The 15363-nt window shown below is 55.1% G+C and overlaps 2 protein-coding genes across 10 annotated transcripts; one reads left to right on the top strand and one right to left on the bottom strand.

Annotated features, from left to right (window-relative positions):
- Positions 1–327: 327 nt before the first annotated feature.
- On the top strand, positions 328–10542 carry SLC12A3 (solute carrier family 12 member 3). Of its 9 annotated transcripts, none has more exons than XM_068202827.1 (26): positions 334–2234; positions 2493–2639; positions 2871–2946; positions 3077–3172; positions 3320–3459; positions 3669–3779; positions 3969–4080; positions 4334–4464; positions 4722–4806; positions 5164–5318; positions 5629–5736; positions 5978–6101; positions 6202–6303; positions 6398–6553; positions 6638–6737; positions 7151–7262; positions 7808–7948; positions 8145–8251; positions 8399–8481; positions 8664–8732; positions 8908–9012; positions 9189–9300; positions 9596–9682; positions 9772–9907; positions 10018–10085; positions 10380–10542. In XM_068202827.1, the coding sequence occupies exons 1-26, from the start codon at positions 1941–1943 to the stop codon at positions 10519–10521; spliced, it is 3099 nt and encodes a 1032-aa protein (XP_068058928.1). In that variant the 5' UTR covers positions 334–1940; the 3' UTR covers positions 10522–10542. The 9 variants fall into 9 exon arrangements, 8 of the variants coding, with proteins under 8 accessions (XP_068058923.1, XP_068058925.1, XP_068058921.1 ...); XM_068202828.1 differs by having other exon boundaries at positions 8911–9012; XM_068202826.1 differs by having other exon boundaries at positions 332–2234; positions 3077–3459.
- A 660-nt stretch (positions 10543–11202) lies between these two features.
- TMEM170A (transmembrane protein 170A) lies at positions 11203–15359 on the bottom strand. Its single transcript, XM_068202835.1, has 3 exons — positions 15201–15359; positions 14941–15111; positions 11203–14372 (listed from the first exon to the last, which is right to left on the bottom strand). Exons 1-3 carry the CDS (start codon positions 15322–15324, stop codon positions 14242–14244), a joined length of 426 nt encoding a protein of 141 aa, XP_068058936.1. The 5' UTR covers positions 15325–15359; the 3' UTR covers positions 11203–14241.
- Positions 15360–15363: the final 4 nt, after the last annotated feature.

The raw sequence follows: 15363 nt of genomic DNA on the forward strand, positions 1-15363 counted from the left end.
TTCGCGTGTCCTGTGTCACTCAGGGCGGTAGGTTCCCTCTTCCACAGGGATGGAAACAGGCCGATTAAATCCTCATTAAAGCCTTTTGGAATATAACACTTCGGCAGTCTTTAAAAGAAGCTGTGTAATGCACTGCACCGTGCTCTGCTTAACTCGATTTTGGGTTCATTTGATGCGTTTAATATCCAGAAAAAACTCGGGGATCGGCTGGAAGTGAGGGAAAGCCCTGCAGAAACAACTTGGCACCTCTTCCGTGTGAGTGGAGGGGCTGGAGGGAGGTGCTGCAGAGCTCCCCTCCCTGCCCGCAGCTCCCAGCGCCGCTCGGCCCGGTCCCGGTCCCGGTCCCGGTATTGTTGCTGCAGCTGGTGTTGTGAATCAGGCCGACGACAAGCGCTTCCTACAATCCGGCTATTTCACTACACCAGGGTTGCATCATACCACTCGCTTCGCTCTTCGCCCGCCTCTGGAGCCCTCCCGTGTCTTCCGGAGCATCTCTGATTGTGCTGTGTTTAACACACCCCACACTTAAGAGACTGATTTGTGCTGTTTTGGGCAAATCAGCGGTTTTGATGAAATAGTGAGGTTCTAAAATAAAGCCACTTCTGCTGGGTGTGAGTCTGCTGATGCATCTGTTGTGAGAGGAAGCTGGTGTCCACTTTGTGGAGGTTGCTGTGTGAGGTGCTGGGGTGACACTCTTTCCTGGTCCCCTCCTCGCCTTTGTCCCTGCTCTCCAGGCTCCGAGGTGCTCTGCAGTGCTGCGAGGGCTGAGCACGGATGCAGACCGGTCTGCCTGTCCTCAGCTGCGTGGGGCTTGGGTGATCACGGCCGTCTGCCCTAGCACAAACAAGGGGGCTGGAGCAAGTCCTCAAAAATCAGGTCAAAATTTGTGTGTGAATGCAGAGACAGCCAGAGGCAGCAGGGCAGGCAGGCCCAATTTTCCATTAACTTGCAAAGCCACAGGGAGCTGAAATTCCAATGGGTTGCCCTCGAATTTTATTGCTGGCCTTGTTTGCTGTCTTTGCTGATCTTATCTGTAACTGCTTTCGTGGCACATGTGACAGGGGCTGCGGGAGTGTAAGAGGCACCCATCCCTCCCCCTGTCCTCGCCTGCTGTGGCTGTGGGGATACAGCCCACACGAGCTTCAGCTCATGTGTTGTGTGATGGGAGCAAGGGTTTAAGTGACTTAACAACTCTGGGATGGGACTGGAGGCAGTTCTGAGCCCTGGGTGCTCAGTGGTACCCTGGCTCTGGAGGGGAAGGGGGCTTGTGGGACCATGGGCATCTCTGCTGCCTGGTACCGAGAGCTGCCAGCTCCCAGCGCTGGACAAGCACAGACAGACTTACGCCGTGCTGTACACCCTGTCTTCTCCAGCAGCCTGGAATCTGAGTCCCAGCAGGGGCATCCCTCAGATCCCTTGATGACATGCTCCCCCTTCCCTCTGTGAGATAAAGGTGCCATTCCCCTCCCCACATCCGGCCCAGCTCAGTGCCACAGGCAGCATCTTGGAGACCAGCCAAGACGATTTACGAGATCTGACGGGTCCGGGGCAGTATCCCAGGGAAGGGTGAGGGTGCGTGGGAGTCTTACTCCCTTTTTCCATAATAAATCCCTGTGAACTGAATGTTCCTGGGTTGGGGCCAGAGGCAAATTCAGCGCTGCACTTCTCTGCTGATCTGTCCTTGGGACTTAATCTCAAATCTGTTATCGCTGCCCCCATCGAGCGCTGGGAGGCAGTGATGCCCATTATGGTGGTTTTGGTATCCCTTCCAGCTATTTTTTTCCCCCTGACCAGCTCGGGGTGGTTCAAGCTGATTCCTTTCCTCCATTAGCAGCAGTGGTGGGTGTGTGCCAGTCGCCTCGCTCCGGTTTTGCGGGGTATAAAGCCGGCAAGCCCCTCTCCACCCTGTCCCCCACCTGGCAGGCTCCTGGGCAGGGGCGATGGCCGAGCTGTCCATCCCAGATCTTTCCCCGGCTCGCTGCAGCGGCCGCTTCACCATCAGCACCCTCCTGGGCATGGAGGAGGGGGGCCGGGGTCCCTACACACCCACCGAGGGGTCCAGCTGCGACAGTGTCCAGCCCACCCACCTGTCCAGCAGCACCCTCTGCACCAGGACCTTCGGCTACAACACGGTGGACGAGGTGCCAGCCTATGACCACTACGCCAACAGCAAGGGGGTGGGCGACCCCAGGAAGGGCAGGCCCTCACTGGCTGACCTGCACTCCATCCTCAAGGTAACAGGGGGTTTGGCTGTACCCACAGCATCTCTGGCATCCCCCGGTCATAATGCTGGTCCCTGCGAAGTGACTGTGGTGGGTCACTGTCTCCTGCTTCTTGGTGCCATAACTGGTGCTGTGCTGACTGCACATCCCCAAGAAGGCCCCGAGAGAAGCCAGAGAATCCAGCTGTTTCCAGCTGCGTGTTCAACCAGAGCATTGCCTCCAGGGACAGCTGCCTGAAGTCCACCCTCACCTGCCTTCCCCGTCCCACAGCCTGACCCGGGCCGCCTTTGCACGCCTGTGTCTGACCTGCAGCAGAGCAATGGCCTGCCAGAGGCCGGGCTGGAGGAGGCAGAAGGGAAGCCAGGCAGAGACTCCGTGCCAGAACCTGTCCGATTTGGATGGGTGAAGGGCGTCATGGTGAGTGTGACCCATCCCCCACAGAGCATCCTCCTACCCTCCTACCTCGTAAGCATTTTTCCCTTGTTGCATTTTTCTCAATGTCTCTATTTTTGCAAGCACATGTGCTTTGAGCAATTCCCTGCCCTCCTCGGTGGGGTGGTTTTGTCTGAGGAGCAGCAAGAGCTGGCATGGTTTGGCCATCCCCAGGTGTCAATGCCCTGATGGCCAGTTCCCCTCTGTCCCCCTCAGATTCGCTGCATGCTGAACATTTGGGGAGTTATCCTCTACTTGCGTTTGCCCTGGATCACCGCCCAGGCAGGAATCGGTGAGTGCTGCGGTTCACTGTGGGCTGGACAGTGGCACTGGGCCCATCATCACCCAAACACCTGGGGGGTGGTGGGACTCCTAGGGAAGGCTGGGGGATACAGGAGTGAAGTAATGCCTTTTCCCTGCAGCCCTGACATGGCTCATCATCCTCATGTCCGTGACAGTGACCACCATAACCGGCTTGTCCATCTCTGCCATATCCACCAATGGCAAAGTGAAGTCAGGTAGTGTGTTCCCCCCTGGCCACTGCAGGGGTCTCTTTATCCTGGGGCTGCCCCATGGATGTGAACTCCTGGCATGGCCTGTGAGGTGTGGGGGAACCCCAAAAACATGGGGGAAGCAGCAATGCCATGGGGTGTTCCCTGCCTCAGGAGGCACCTACTTCCTCATCTCGCGGAGCCTCGGGCCGGAGCTGGGCGGCTCCATTGGGCTGATCTTTGCCTTTGCAAACGCAGTGGCTGTGGCCATGCACACAGTGGGCTTTGCTGAAACTGTCCGGGACCTGCTGCAGGTAAGAAAGCAGCTCTGTGTCCTCTGGGTCCCAATGTCCCCCCACCACCCCTCCATCCCCACCTTCTCCCTGCACAACCTGTGTTGATTATCAATATTTGCATTATCATTGGACCACTGATAATCAGTGTCTGCTAAAACTCACAGAAAAACAATGGTTTGGTAAGGAAGAGGGTTATTTCCATGTTGTGAATAGTTCCCCTTCCCCAGGAGCACAATTCCCTCATCGTGGACCCCACCAATGACATCCGAATCATTGGGGTCATCACTGTGACGGTGCTGCTGGGCATCTCCCTGGCTGGTATGGAATGGGAGGCCAAGGTAACCCTCACTCCTGCTCACATTTTTCTCCTGGGCTGATAAGAGCTGTCTCTGCTGGCCACCAGGCATCTGAGGAGCAGAGGATGCCTGTAGCTCCCCAAAAACGGGCATGGGTTTCTCCTAATGCATTCTTCACTCTTTCTGTGCCCAAACACCCAATCCTTTAGCTGGCTCTTTCTGGTCTGGCAGGCACAAATACTGTTCTTCCTGGTCATCTTGGTTTCCTTCATTAACTACCTTGTGGGGACAGTGATCCCAGCCACCACTGAGAAGCAAGCAAAGGGTTTCTTCAGCTACCGAGGTGGGTCCACCACAGGCTGGGGTTGCACTCAGCAGGTCCAAGTGCATGTCGGGAGCCTGGCTCTTTGCTGCAGTTTGGGGAGATGTTTGCTACGGGAAGGTGCTTCTTGCTGAGAGACATCATTAAAAACACAGTGTCCCCTCCCATGGGGTCCCTGCCATCAGCACTATGCCCCCAGCCGGTGCTGAGGTGTTTTAGCCAGGAAAAAAGTAGCCAAGAGGCCTCAAATGCTTCTCCTCTGCTTCCCCCGCAGCTGATATCTTTGCTCAGAACTTTGTGCCCAACTGGCGTGGACCTGAGGGCTCCTTCTTTGGCTTGTTTTCCATTTTCTTCCCATCCGCAACTGGTATCCTGGCTGGGGCCAACATTTCAGGTGACCTGAAGGTGGGTTGTGACTGTTGCTGCCTGAGACAGTTTTTCTCAGGGCTCAAGCCCTATTTTCCCTGGGGTTTTTATTTTGATCCAACCATTAGACTTTGTTTTATTTCTTATGCAAACTTTGGGCTCAGCCAGGAGATGCTCTGTGGCTTTGTGATACAGTGAATTAAAATTCCTCCTGTACAGCAGCCACAAATAAGCTGCCTACATTAGCACTGCTGCTGGAAAGCTGTCTTATATATCTCTGCAACTCCCTTGGGCAGGATCCTGCTGTGGCCATCCCCAAGGGCACCTTGATGGCCATCTTCTGGACTACTGTGTCCTACCTGGTGCTTTCTGCTACCATTGGTAAGCAGCATGTCCTCAGGTGCAATGGGTGAGGGGGCTGGGTGGGTGGGCTGGCCCCTACCCAGAATAGGTGGCCTGGGAGGATGCAGGTGAGTAGGAGCCAGGAGCAAGCTGTGTACACTGGCATTGATATCCCAGTGTGAGTGCCACAGGTGCCAGACCTTGTTCCTACCCCCACGTGGGGCAAAGTCATCCTGGGTGGGCAGTGGAGCTCATGGCATTGCTCAAAGCCATCATGCAGTGGGGCAGCCCCATGGCAGGGACTTGGGAATTGTCACAGGTAACAGGATGTGGGGCTGGGCTTCATGAAACCGTGGAGAGGTGCCAGCCCTGCTCTAGCCCTGTGTGTCCCCCCAGGTGCCTGTGTGGTCCGAGATGCCTCAGGCAGCCTGAACGACAGCGTGGCCGTGGGCTCGCCGGGCTGTGAGGGACTGGCCTGCAGCTTTGGCTGGAACTTCACCGCCTGCACCCAACAGCAGAGCTGCCGATATGGGCTCAGCAACTACTACCAGGTACTGCTCAGAACCGTGACCAGCCCCTGTTCCTGCTCTTGGCCAGGTATGTGCTGCAATGGATGGCTTTCCCAGGGCAGATGCATGCCTGGCACCTACCTGCCATCCTGGGGGGGCACCCATGCTCTTGAAACAGCCATTTTTAACAGGAAGGCACCAGGGAGTGGGCTTTTGGATGTGGCTGGACTTTGCTGCCTGGATAATGTTAAAGGAAGTGCAGCAGGATGGGGACTGGGGCTGGAAATCCCTCAGGGTTGGGGTGGACCCCCCCAGGGATGCTGGGGGTCCTGATCCCCTGGTTTTCATGCAGAGCATGAGCATGGTGTCTGGATTTGGCCCCCTCATTACAGCAGGGATCTTTGGCGCTACCCTCTCCTCAGCATTGGCCTGCCTTGTCTCAGCCCCCAAAGTCTTCCAGGTGAGGGGGTGGTGTCTGCACACCCCAGCTCCTCTCCCTGAGCTCAGCAGTGGGTGATGCTCCTTGGTGCAGGGCTCTGCATCCAGGAGCAGCCCTGAGGCAAGGAGGATGCTGCTGTCAACACAGAGCATGTGTCCAGTTTGGCCCTTGCTCTTACAGATGCAGGAGGCACCACATGGGAGGCACTGCCATCCCCTGTCCCCGGCAAAGTCTGCTGTCCCCACTGTGTCTCTCTTTGCAGTGTCTCTGCAAGGATCAGCTCTATCCTCTCATCGGCTTCTTCGGGAAGGGCTATGGGAGGAACAGCGAGCCCATCCGTGGCTACATGCTCACCTATGTCATTGCCATTGGCTTTATCCTCATCGGTAGGTACTTGCTGCCCCAGTACCCTCCTGGAGCTTGCCACCAGCAGGGTGGCTCAGTCCCCAGCACTGACAGCTCGCTCTCTTTCTCCTCCTTCCACAGCTGAACTCAATGCCATCGCTCCCATCATCTCCAACTTTTTCCTCTGCTCCTATGCCCTCATCAACTTCAGCTGCTTCCACGCCTCCATCACCAACTCCCCAGGTGGGCTGTGCCACGCCAAGCCGTGCCCTGCGGCCGCCGGTTCCACATCCGGCTCCCCGTCCCGGCAGCGGCCGCTGTGTGTGTTTGCGTGCAGGCTGGCGACCCTCCTTTCGGTATTACAGCAAGTGGGCTGCACTCTTTGGAGCTACTGTCTCAGTGGTGATCATGTTCCTGCTGACCTGGTGGGCAGCCCTCATTGCCTTCGGGATCGTCATTTTCCTCCTGGGATATGTCCTCTACAAAAAGCCAGGTGGGTGGTGGTAACCTGGCACCGATGATGCCCCAGAAGGTGTCTGGCCTCTGGCCCTGTTGCTAATCCATCTTCCCCATGCAGATGTCAACTGGGGCTCCTCCATGCAAGCCAGCTCCTACAACATGGCCCTCAACTACTCAGTGGGGCTGAGTGAAGTGGATGAGCACATCAAGAACTACAGGCAAGGGCAGCTTATTGCAGTTCTGGGCATGGAGGGATTGGGATGAAGAGCCAGCTCCTGCCTCCGGTAAACCCGGGGAGGCTTCATGCTGGTGGCCACATCCTCACCACCACCCTCAGTAACCAGGAGCTACAGCAAAATGTGTCTTTCTCCAAAATCCCATGTCTGTGCCAAATAAGGCAGAAAACTGGGCAAACCCTGCCCTCCCTGTACTAGGCAGACACAGACATATTGGTGTCATAAAAAGACCAAAGAGTGAGACTGGACCCTCAGGCCACATAATGTTTTCTCATTCTAAAAATGCTCCCTAAAGTTGCCACTGACCAAGTATGGGAAAAGAGACATGGCTCATTCCAAAGAGGCTGGATGCCTCCAAAGTACTATTCTTCACTCCCTTTTCCCCCTGCCTGCAGACCGCAGTGCCTGGTACTGACTGGCCCACCAAACTTCCGCCCGGCACTGGTGGATTTTGTGGGGACCTTCACCAAGAACCTAAGCCTGATGCTCTGCGGCAACGTGCTGATTGTGAGTCACCTGCAGAAGCTGGTTGGTTCCTTGTCCTGGGGGCTCTGGCCACCAGTGGGTGGTGGGCTGGGAAATCCAGTTGTATCCTGGTGGATACAGGGTGGAGGTTGAAATGTGCCCACTTGTGTGCTGCTGGATGATGAAATGTGTCAACTGGAAGCCCCTCTGAGTTGTTAAGCAATATTGGTGAAGCATGAGGATGTCCCTGTGGGCTTATGGCTTCCCTTTGCCAGTTAATTGCAGAAGATTTGGAAGGATGAAGTAATTGCTCAGAGGACAGGGTCCTGCAGCTCTGAAGTCTCCAGAGCAATTGGGTGCAGTAAAGAACCAGCTCATCTGCACCCACAGGACTGTTGAGAGTGTGTGCACTGGCTGTCAGCTCCCTGGATTCACTGGTTTTCTTGGCTATGATTGCAACCTCCCATGTGTGCAGTGGTTACATCCACCTCTTGCCAATGATTTGGGAAGAGAGGAGCTAGAAGTCCTTGGTGGCAAGACCATCAGTTAGAAGGGGCTGCCCTAGCTCCTGCCCCTGATTCCTGCAGGGACCGCGGAAGCAGAAGATGCCAGAGTCCCGGCTGATGGCAGACGGCCACACTAAGTGGCTAATGAAGAGGAAGATCAAGGCTTTCTACACAGATGTGGTCGCTGAGGATTTGAGAAGTGGTGTCCAAATGCTCATCCAGGTACAGCCATCTTTGGTCTCCCAACAGCAGGGTCCCACCTCTTTGTCACAGCTTGGGGGAGCTCTGAGGGGAGCTCTGACCTCCCTCCACGATCTCCAGGTACCCCCCCTTTGTGTTGCTCCTCCATGGAGTGGACTGACACCACCTGTGTCCGTCTGTCCCTGCAGAGGGATCTCATGGGGACATCTATCCGTAGGCTGCTGGCCTCGGGAAGATGAGACCTAACATCTTAGTGCTGGGCTACAAGAGGAACTGGAGGACGGCATCTCCACAGAGCCTGGAGGACTACGTGGGCATCCTGCAGTACGGCCACACCGGCTCCTCCACCTCTCGGGCACACTGGCACCTGGTGGTGGCCCCGCGGTCGCTGACGGCTGCAGTCACATGCGCAGGGTCCGGCTGGGCTGACAGTGCACCCTCCATTAACTGCCTTCTCCTCCCTCCTTCCAGCGACGCTTTCGATTTCAAGTACGGCGTGTGCTTAATGAGGATGAAGGAAGGGCTGAATGTTTCCCGAGTGCTGCAGGCACATGGTAGGTGGTTTTGGTCAGCCAGGGATGCACAGAGACATGGAGCTGTGGGATGTGCCAGCCAGCACCATGTCCCCAGACAAAGGCCACAGTCCTGGCGGGACATCACTCCTGTGCTGGGATCTAAAGGGATGGGGACAGTGAGGCACTGCTGTGCTGCCCTTGCTCTTCTCCTCCCTCCTCAGTTAACCCCACGTTTGAGGCAGCAGAGCACCCTGAGAACGGCACTGGCAGCAGAGCAGCCCCAGGCACAGGTAGGATGGTCCTGGCTTGTGACTGCCCAGAGCATCCCCAGCTCTGAGGATTATTTTGCACGTAGGGTGGGGGTTTCAAGCACTGATGGGAGCAGGGCTGGGACCAGGAAGAAGTGAAGCCTTTAATCTGTGGCTGGTGGTGCCCTTTGCTGACACCAGGACCCTCTTGCCCCAGCAGTGGACCCCACTGCCTTGGCCAGTGAGCAGCAGGCAAGCACCATCTTCCAGAGCAAGCAGGGCAAGAAGACCATTGACATTTACTGGCTCTTTGATGATGGAGGTAACCTTCACCTTCCACCTGTCCAGATAACGTGAGCCCAGCACCTCCACTGTGGTGCCCAGGAGAGCTCAGTCCCTGCCAAATGGGGCCAGGGCATCCCTGGCCTTTGGCATCAAGGAAGCACTGGTGAGCCTGGGGGTCACTGCTGCATCTCCCACCGGGTGTTTTGGGGCCAGGTCTCACGCTGCTCATCCCCTACCTCCTGGGGCGCAAGAAGCGGTGGGGAAAGTGCAAAATCCGGGTCTTTGTTGGCGGGCAGATCAACAGGATGGACGAGGAGAGGAAGGCGTAAGTGCTGGTGGCCACTGTACCTCTTAGCCACTTGGCCACTGCCATTGTCCTGTGAGTGGTGATACAAGCTGCTTCCCATCCTGCTGAGCCCTCCCAGCTTTGCCATAATGGGATCTGTGAGCTCTGACATCGTTGCTTTGCCCCATTTCTCTGGAAATCAATGTGGCTGCAGAGTGGGAAAACCCAAAGTACAATCTGAGGCCAGCAGCAGGGTTCTCTGCTGTGGCAAGTCCCTGTCAGATCTACTATTCCCAGCTAACTTTGGGAAAATATGTCCTTTTCCCTCCATTAGGATTGTCTCTCTGCTGAGCAAGTTCCGCCTCGGCTTCCATGAGGTCCACATCCTCCCTGACATCAACCAGAAACCCCGGCCAGAGCAGTAACCACCTCCCTTCCCTTCCCCGTGCCCCCACAGCACCCCAAACCTGCTGAGACCCTCTTCCTTGGCACTGTCTGCTTGTGTTGCAGCATCAAGAGATTTGATGAACTCATCGCTCCCTTCAGGCTGAACGATGGCTTCAAAGATGAGGCCACAGTGAATGAGATGAGACAGGGCTGTCCCTGGAAGATTTCTGACGAGGAGGTCGATAAAAACAGAGCCAAGGTAGCACCAGTGCTGGGGGAGTTCTTGCAAAGGGTGTCCTGCTTTTTAGACAAAATTTAGTCTTTCTGGAAACCATTATTTTTGTTTCTCAATGCTCTTTTGCTCCGCAGTCGCTCCGACAAGTGAGGCTGAATGAGATTTTGCTGGATTACTCACGGGATGCAGCACTCATAGCCATGTAGGTGCCAGTAATGCCCTCACACCCATTTCTTACCCCATGGGAAGGGTCCCTCAGAATGTTCACCCCTCCCTGGGTGGGGAGGTCCTGCACAGACCCCCTAATTCTCTGGTGAGACAGTGCTGCAGCACAGGGAAAAGCCCTTGGAAGACACCAAGGGCTCCAGCTTGGGTCCTGTTGGGTGGGAGGATGTGGTGTTGCCCCTTTTTAGGGAAATAACCTGCAATGGACTAAGAAAGGGTCTGTGCCAGCACCCTGTGCCTGCCCTGCCTCACGCCCCTCGCTGTGCCGCAGCACTCCGCCCATCGGCAGGAAGGGCCGCTGCCCCAGCTCCCTCTACATGGCCTGGCTCGAGACCCTCTCTCAGGACCTGAGACCCCCCATCATCCTCACACGAGGAAACCAAGAGAATGTGTTGACCTTTTACTGCCAATAAAACCGCCTGGATTCCTGATGACTGGGGATGTGAATTTTTCAGGCCAGTTTTGATCCTGGAGCATGCTCCTCTGAGAGTCTGGGGGAGCAGTGAAGGCATGGTGGTTACCAGCCCTCTGGAAATGCCTATCAGGCACAGCTGCCACCCTCTTACAAACACGTTTTGCCCATCTGAGGCTCTGTACGTTGTACATCGATAAACAGCAATGCAGTGCAATACCCTGCAGTGCAGGTACTGCTCTGGCCTGGGGTTAGCCAGAGCCAGGCACGGGAGTTGTGGGGTCCTGCACCTGCATGCCCAGGAGAGCCCAGAGTGTGCAGGTGTGCAGGGACTGAACGCTGGCCCCAGCAAAGCCACTGGCCCAGGGTGGGAACAGCCCCAGGGACAGGGAGCAGGTCAGCACCAAGCCTAGGGGCTGCAGGTCCCCAGCATATCCCCTCAGGGACAGGGACAACTGCTAAGCCTGTCCCCAGCACTGAGCAGCAGTGAGATGTCACCTCAGACTGGGGTGCCTTGCTGCAGATGCAGGTCCAGCTCCTAATGGAGACAACATTTACCACCAGAACCAGGACATTTCTGGTGCAGATGGCCGCAAGCAAAGCAGGAGTGCAGCTCATTTGCAAAAGCACAACCGAGGCCCCGTTGTCGTGCTGCAGAAGAAACACACAACATTCATTCACCTCAAGAGTTACAGGATTTACTGATAATCAACACCAGGATTAGGAGTGTCAGTAGAAAAATAAAATGTACAGACTTTTCAATCATACAAAGATTTGTTCATGACAGCCGCAGCTGTGAGCGAGAGGAAGCTGGGTGGGGGCACAGGGGATGTCACACACAGGGAGCAGGGCCACGAGCCTCAGCATAAGCAGGTGTTCCTCCAGAGCAGGCAGCTTCTCCAGAAGGTGTTTCCTTAACCAGCACACTGGCTGGGCTCCCCCGCAGAGGTCACAGCACTGCTGAGCCCAGGACACCTCAGTGTTGATGTTTTTGCCAATTCTTTGCAGTTTTCGGCAAGTTTGACTGAGCAAAGTCTTCCAATACCTGATGAAAATTGAAGGGATTCCTCCAAAAGCCTCACTTGGAATAAAGGAATGGAAAGGGAAGGCCAAACCAATGAGGGGAGGAAACTGCCAGCAGTGCTTCAACTGCCATCGGGTGCTTCAGCTCAGGGCTACTCCTGCTTTCTGTTTTGCTCTGGTTTTACTGGAGAGGGAGGTTGCCAGCAGCAGCCAGTGGAGTGGAGGTGCTCTGTGAGCACTAAGAACTTGCCTGCTGTGTTCATATGTCAAGACAAATCAGCTGTTTGTTCACATTTTATGCAAGAATTCCCTGAAAATTTCAGAGCGTGCAGACTCCAAATTCACAGCATTGCCAGCTCCAAACAGGGTCAGGTTGCCAACTCTCAAGTAAACTAGAACTGCCTCAAAACAAACTCTCAGAGATCCCAAGGGATAGAAAATGGGATTACTCCAGTTCACCTAGCACTGAGTGACTTTACTGAGCAATTTTTCACTTGTTCTGAGCTCTGTAAACAGCCCCATTTGTATCCTGCACCCCCCAGCCCTGTTCCTGCAAGGAAACCTCCTCTTGCTGTAACACAGGGCACATGGATAAAGTGCTTTCTCAGTTGCAATCAGTTTAATGGCTATTGAGTGGTGCCAGACACCGGTGCAGGGTAAAGGAGAGCACAGCAGGTGCTCAGGACATTGGTTTCTGGTGTCACCTCAAAGGAAAAGCCAGACCCACCCTATTCAAATTCCATAAGATACTTTTAATCCATCCAGGGAAACACAGGATAATTCCCGTGAATTAAACTGTGCACTCTGTACACACACTGAAATACAAAGTGGGAAGGGAGAAAAGAAAGAAAGCTTATTCTTTCTCTTTCATTGTTTCTGCCCTGGCAGGAAGACTGGCTCTCTACAAGCGGCACAGCACAAAGGGCTCTCCACAGATCCAGGGTTTAATATAAGTTACACCACTTGGACCTCACCCATCTGAGAAGGATTCACATTAAATTATCTCCTAAACTGTGCATCTATATTCCCTGAATTAACATAGGCTAAAATTTAGAGTAATCTCAGTTAGTAGCTCCTGCAAAACACCTCCCACCGTCCACAGACCACTCTTGAGGAGTTCATGCATAGAGAAACCCTTTTCCATGATAAACACAGTGCCCTGTTGAAGGATCACAGAACCAATTTAGTTTAGAAAAGCCCTCTAAGATCCAGTCCAACCTCTGACTGGTCACCACCTCATCATCCAGACCATGGCACTAAGTGCCATGTCCATTCATTCCAGCACTGAGGACATGGGCTCATGGTAGATAAATGGCCCTAGGAAATGCTGCAGGTACAAAAGGAACTGATTTGGAAACCAGAGGAATTCAGTGAAGACACAGATGGGAACTGTCCCCTGAAAGGCTAGACACAGTGCTTTCCCTCTACAGCCCACATGGAGTGAGCTGGGTACAAACACAGCCCACAGCAAATCCCTAGGGGTGGCTGCACTGCCCAGCCACATCCCTGGAACTCAACCTCAGCTTCCCCAAAGAACCAAGCCCCAGGAAGCACCCAGTTAGCTGCTCAAGTGCCCCAGCCATGCAGCACAACTCCGGGCCCAAGTGCAGAGCTACCAATTAGTTAAAAGTCACTTAAAACCAAAACAAACTAAAACAATTCATGAGGAGACAGTACTGCCTGTGGAGAAGGGTTGATTTGCAGGAATTACCCAGGCTCCTGCCAGGAGCCTTGCAGCTCTCCCAGTCCCCAGCGTGCTGTTGGCTGGATGCTGAAAATGCGGCACGCTCCCTGCACCGGGGACACCCCAGGTCACAACCCAGCCTGGCCATGCAGCTCTCGGCAGCAGCATGAGGGATTTTATCCAAGCTGGCCTGTGCCACTTCCAGATCAGTGCAGACACCCAGCTCCACCACACCAACATGAACAGCATCAGCAAGTCAAAAGACAACAGGGTGGTTTGAAAACACAAGTCTCCTTCAAAGCCTGAGGAGAAGCTGTGCACACCCACATGCACACCTGGGATTTCTGGAGTGCCCATTCCACTCTGCTTTGCCTCTGGGCAAAACATTCACAGGGCCAGAAGAGCTTTGCTGTAATAAAATTCACAAAATCTTTTTTATACCAGTCATTTCTCCTGCACAGTATTCACAGCCAGAGCTCCCAGACACAAATTTGCACTCTTATCCATCTAAAGTGAGTTTTCCTGCTCCCAAATCCACTATGGCTATGACCTGGTACTAAGAAGTTTGGGCCAGGAAGAAAACAAATTTTTAATTTAAAAACTGACATTAAAAGAGCTTCAGGTTCACTGAAAACCAAGCAACAAAGTGGTGAGTGAGCTCTGAGGACACAATGCCACTCTGGTCCTGTTCCCAGCACAGCTGGTGTCACATTTTAGTCATGTCTTGTTACTACAATTCATCACTGGTGAAAGGTACCTGTGTCTCCTCCTCTGGTAGCCATTTTCCTACCCTCCAGAGAAATAAAAGTTTCACTTGGCACTTCATGTTACCAAAAAGTAACAAAATTCACAATTTTAAAATTTCAAGCCAGGCTGGAGGCAAGACCAAGCCATCCCAGTTCCTTAGATCAGCAGAAGAAACACAAGGCTGGAGCTGTGCTCCCTGTGATTTGTTCTGAGGCAGCAGGTCCTTTGCTCCCCTCTGGTTTGTGCTCTCCAGCCTCTCCAGAGGAGCTACAGAGTGGCCAGAATGCGCAGGAAGGAAACCACCACCACACAGAACGTCTGGCCCACGCCAAAAATGAGGGCCTCAAAGGGGATCATTTTTTTCCCCGCAGCTCTATAAACTCCAGCAATGGCAGCACCTGTGGAGAGGGGGAAAAGCCAAGATGTGAACATGAGACAGCTGCTCTGCACAGGGATAAAGGGGAAGCCTCAGGATGTGAGGCTGGGGCAGAGAAGAGCAGGGTCTGAACCCTCTCCCTGCTCACCAGCAGGCAAGAATGCTGGGCTGGGGATGTCTGACAAACCTCAGCCAGGAACCAGTGCGTGCCCGCGGGAATGGGTGAACCGGTGCTGAAACTCGGCCGAGGCCTCCAGCAGGTGTTGGGGGGGGATACCCTTGCCACAAGATCCCCCACCCACAGCCCGCAGGCTGCAAACATCAGCCAGTTCTGGGCCCTGACAGCAAACCTCCGAGAGATTTTCCTGCAGGTGCTCAGAAATGTGAGCGCCCCCTTGGCTCTGCACACGATGGGCACGTTTAGTATTTCCGATGCAGGGCTCGACACGGGGTACGGCCCAACTCGTTCAAACTTGGGGCAAGGGGGGAATAAAGCCAGAACGCTAATCTCCATCGGGGGAACACCGCCGTTCCACGCGCTCCCGAAGGCAACCTCTGATCAGCACAGCCCCCCGGGGCACCTGCCGTACTTGTGAGGGTGCCGGCGGTGATGGGTCCCACGATGCCCATCAGCAGGACGCTCACGGACATGAACCTGCCGTACTTGTGGTGCCGGAGCGTGAAGAGGGCAAGCAACGCGGCCGGGACGTGGAAGGCAAGGGAGGAGACGACTGCCCACAGGAAGACGCCGTACCACATCTCTGAGGAGAGAAGGGCTGTGAGGGCGGCCCGGGACCCGCAGGCCTCCAGCGGCCCCCGCGGGCGGACGCCGCTCCGAGAAGGGAGGTACCTGGGAAGGTGGAGAGCGGGCTGGAGTAGGTGGTGGTGCCATTGCCCACGCGGGGCACGAGGCGAAGGCTGAGGATCTGCTGCAGGAGCCCCCCGCCACCGCCGCCCGCTTCGCCGCCGTCCATCCCCGCACCCGCCCCGCCGCCATCCGCCACCGCCTCTTC

This window comes from Anomalospiza imberbis, chromosome 12 (assembly GCF_031753505.1).
Source record: "Anomalospiza imberbis isolate Cuckoo-Finch-1a 21T00152 chromosome 12, ASM3175350v1, whole genome shotgun sequence".
In the NCBI taxonomy this organism is placed as follows: Eukaryota; Metazoa; Chordata; class Aves; order Passeriformes; family Viduidae; genus Anomalospiza; species Anomalospiza imberbis.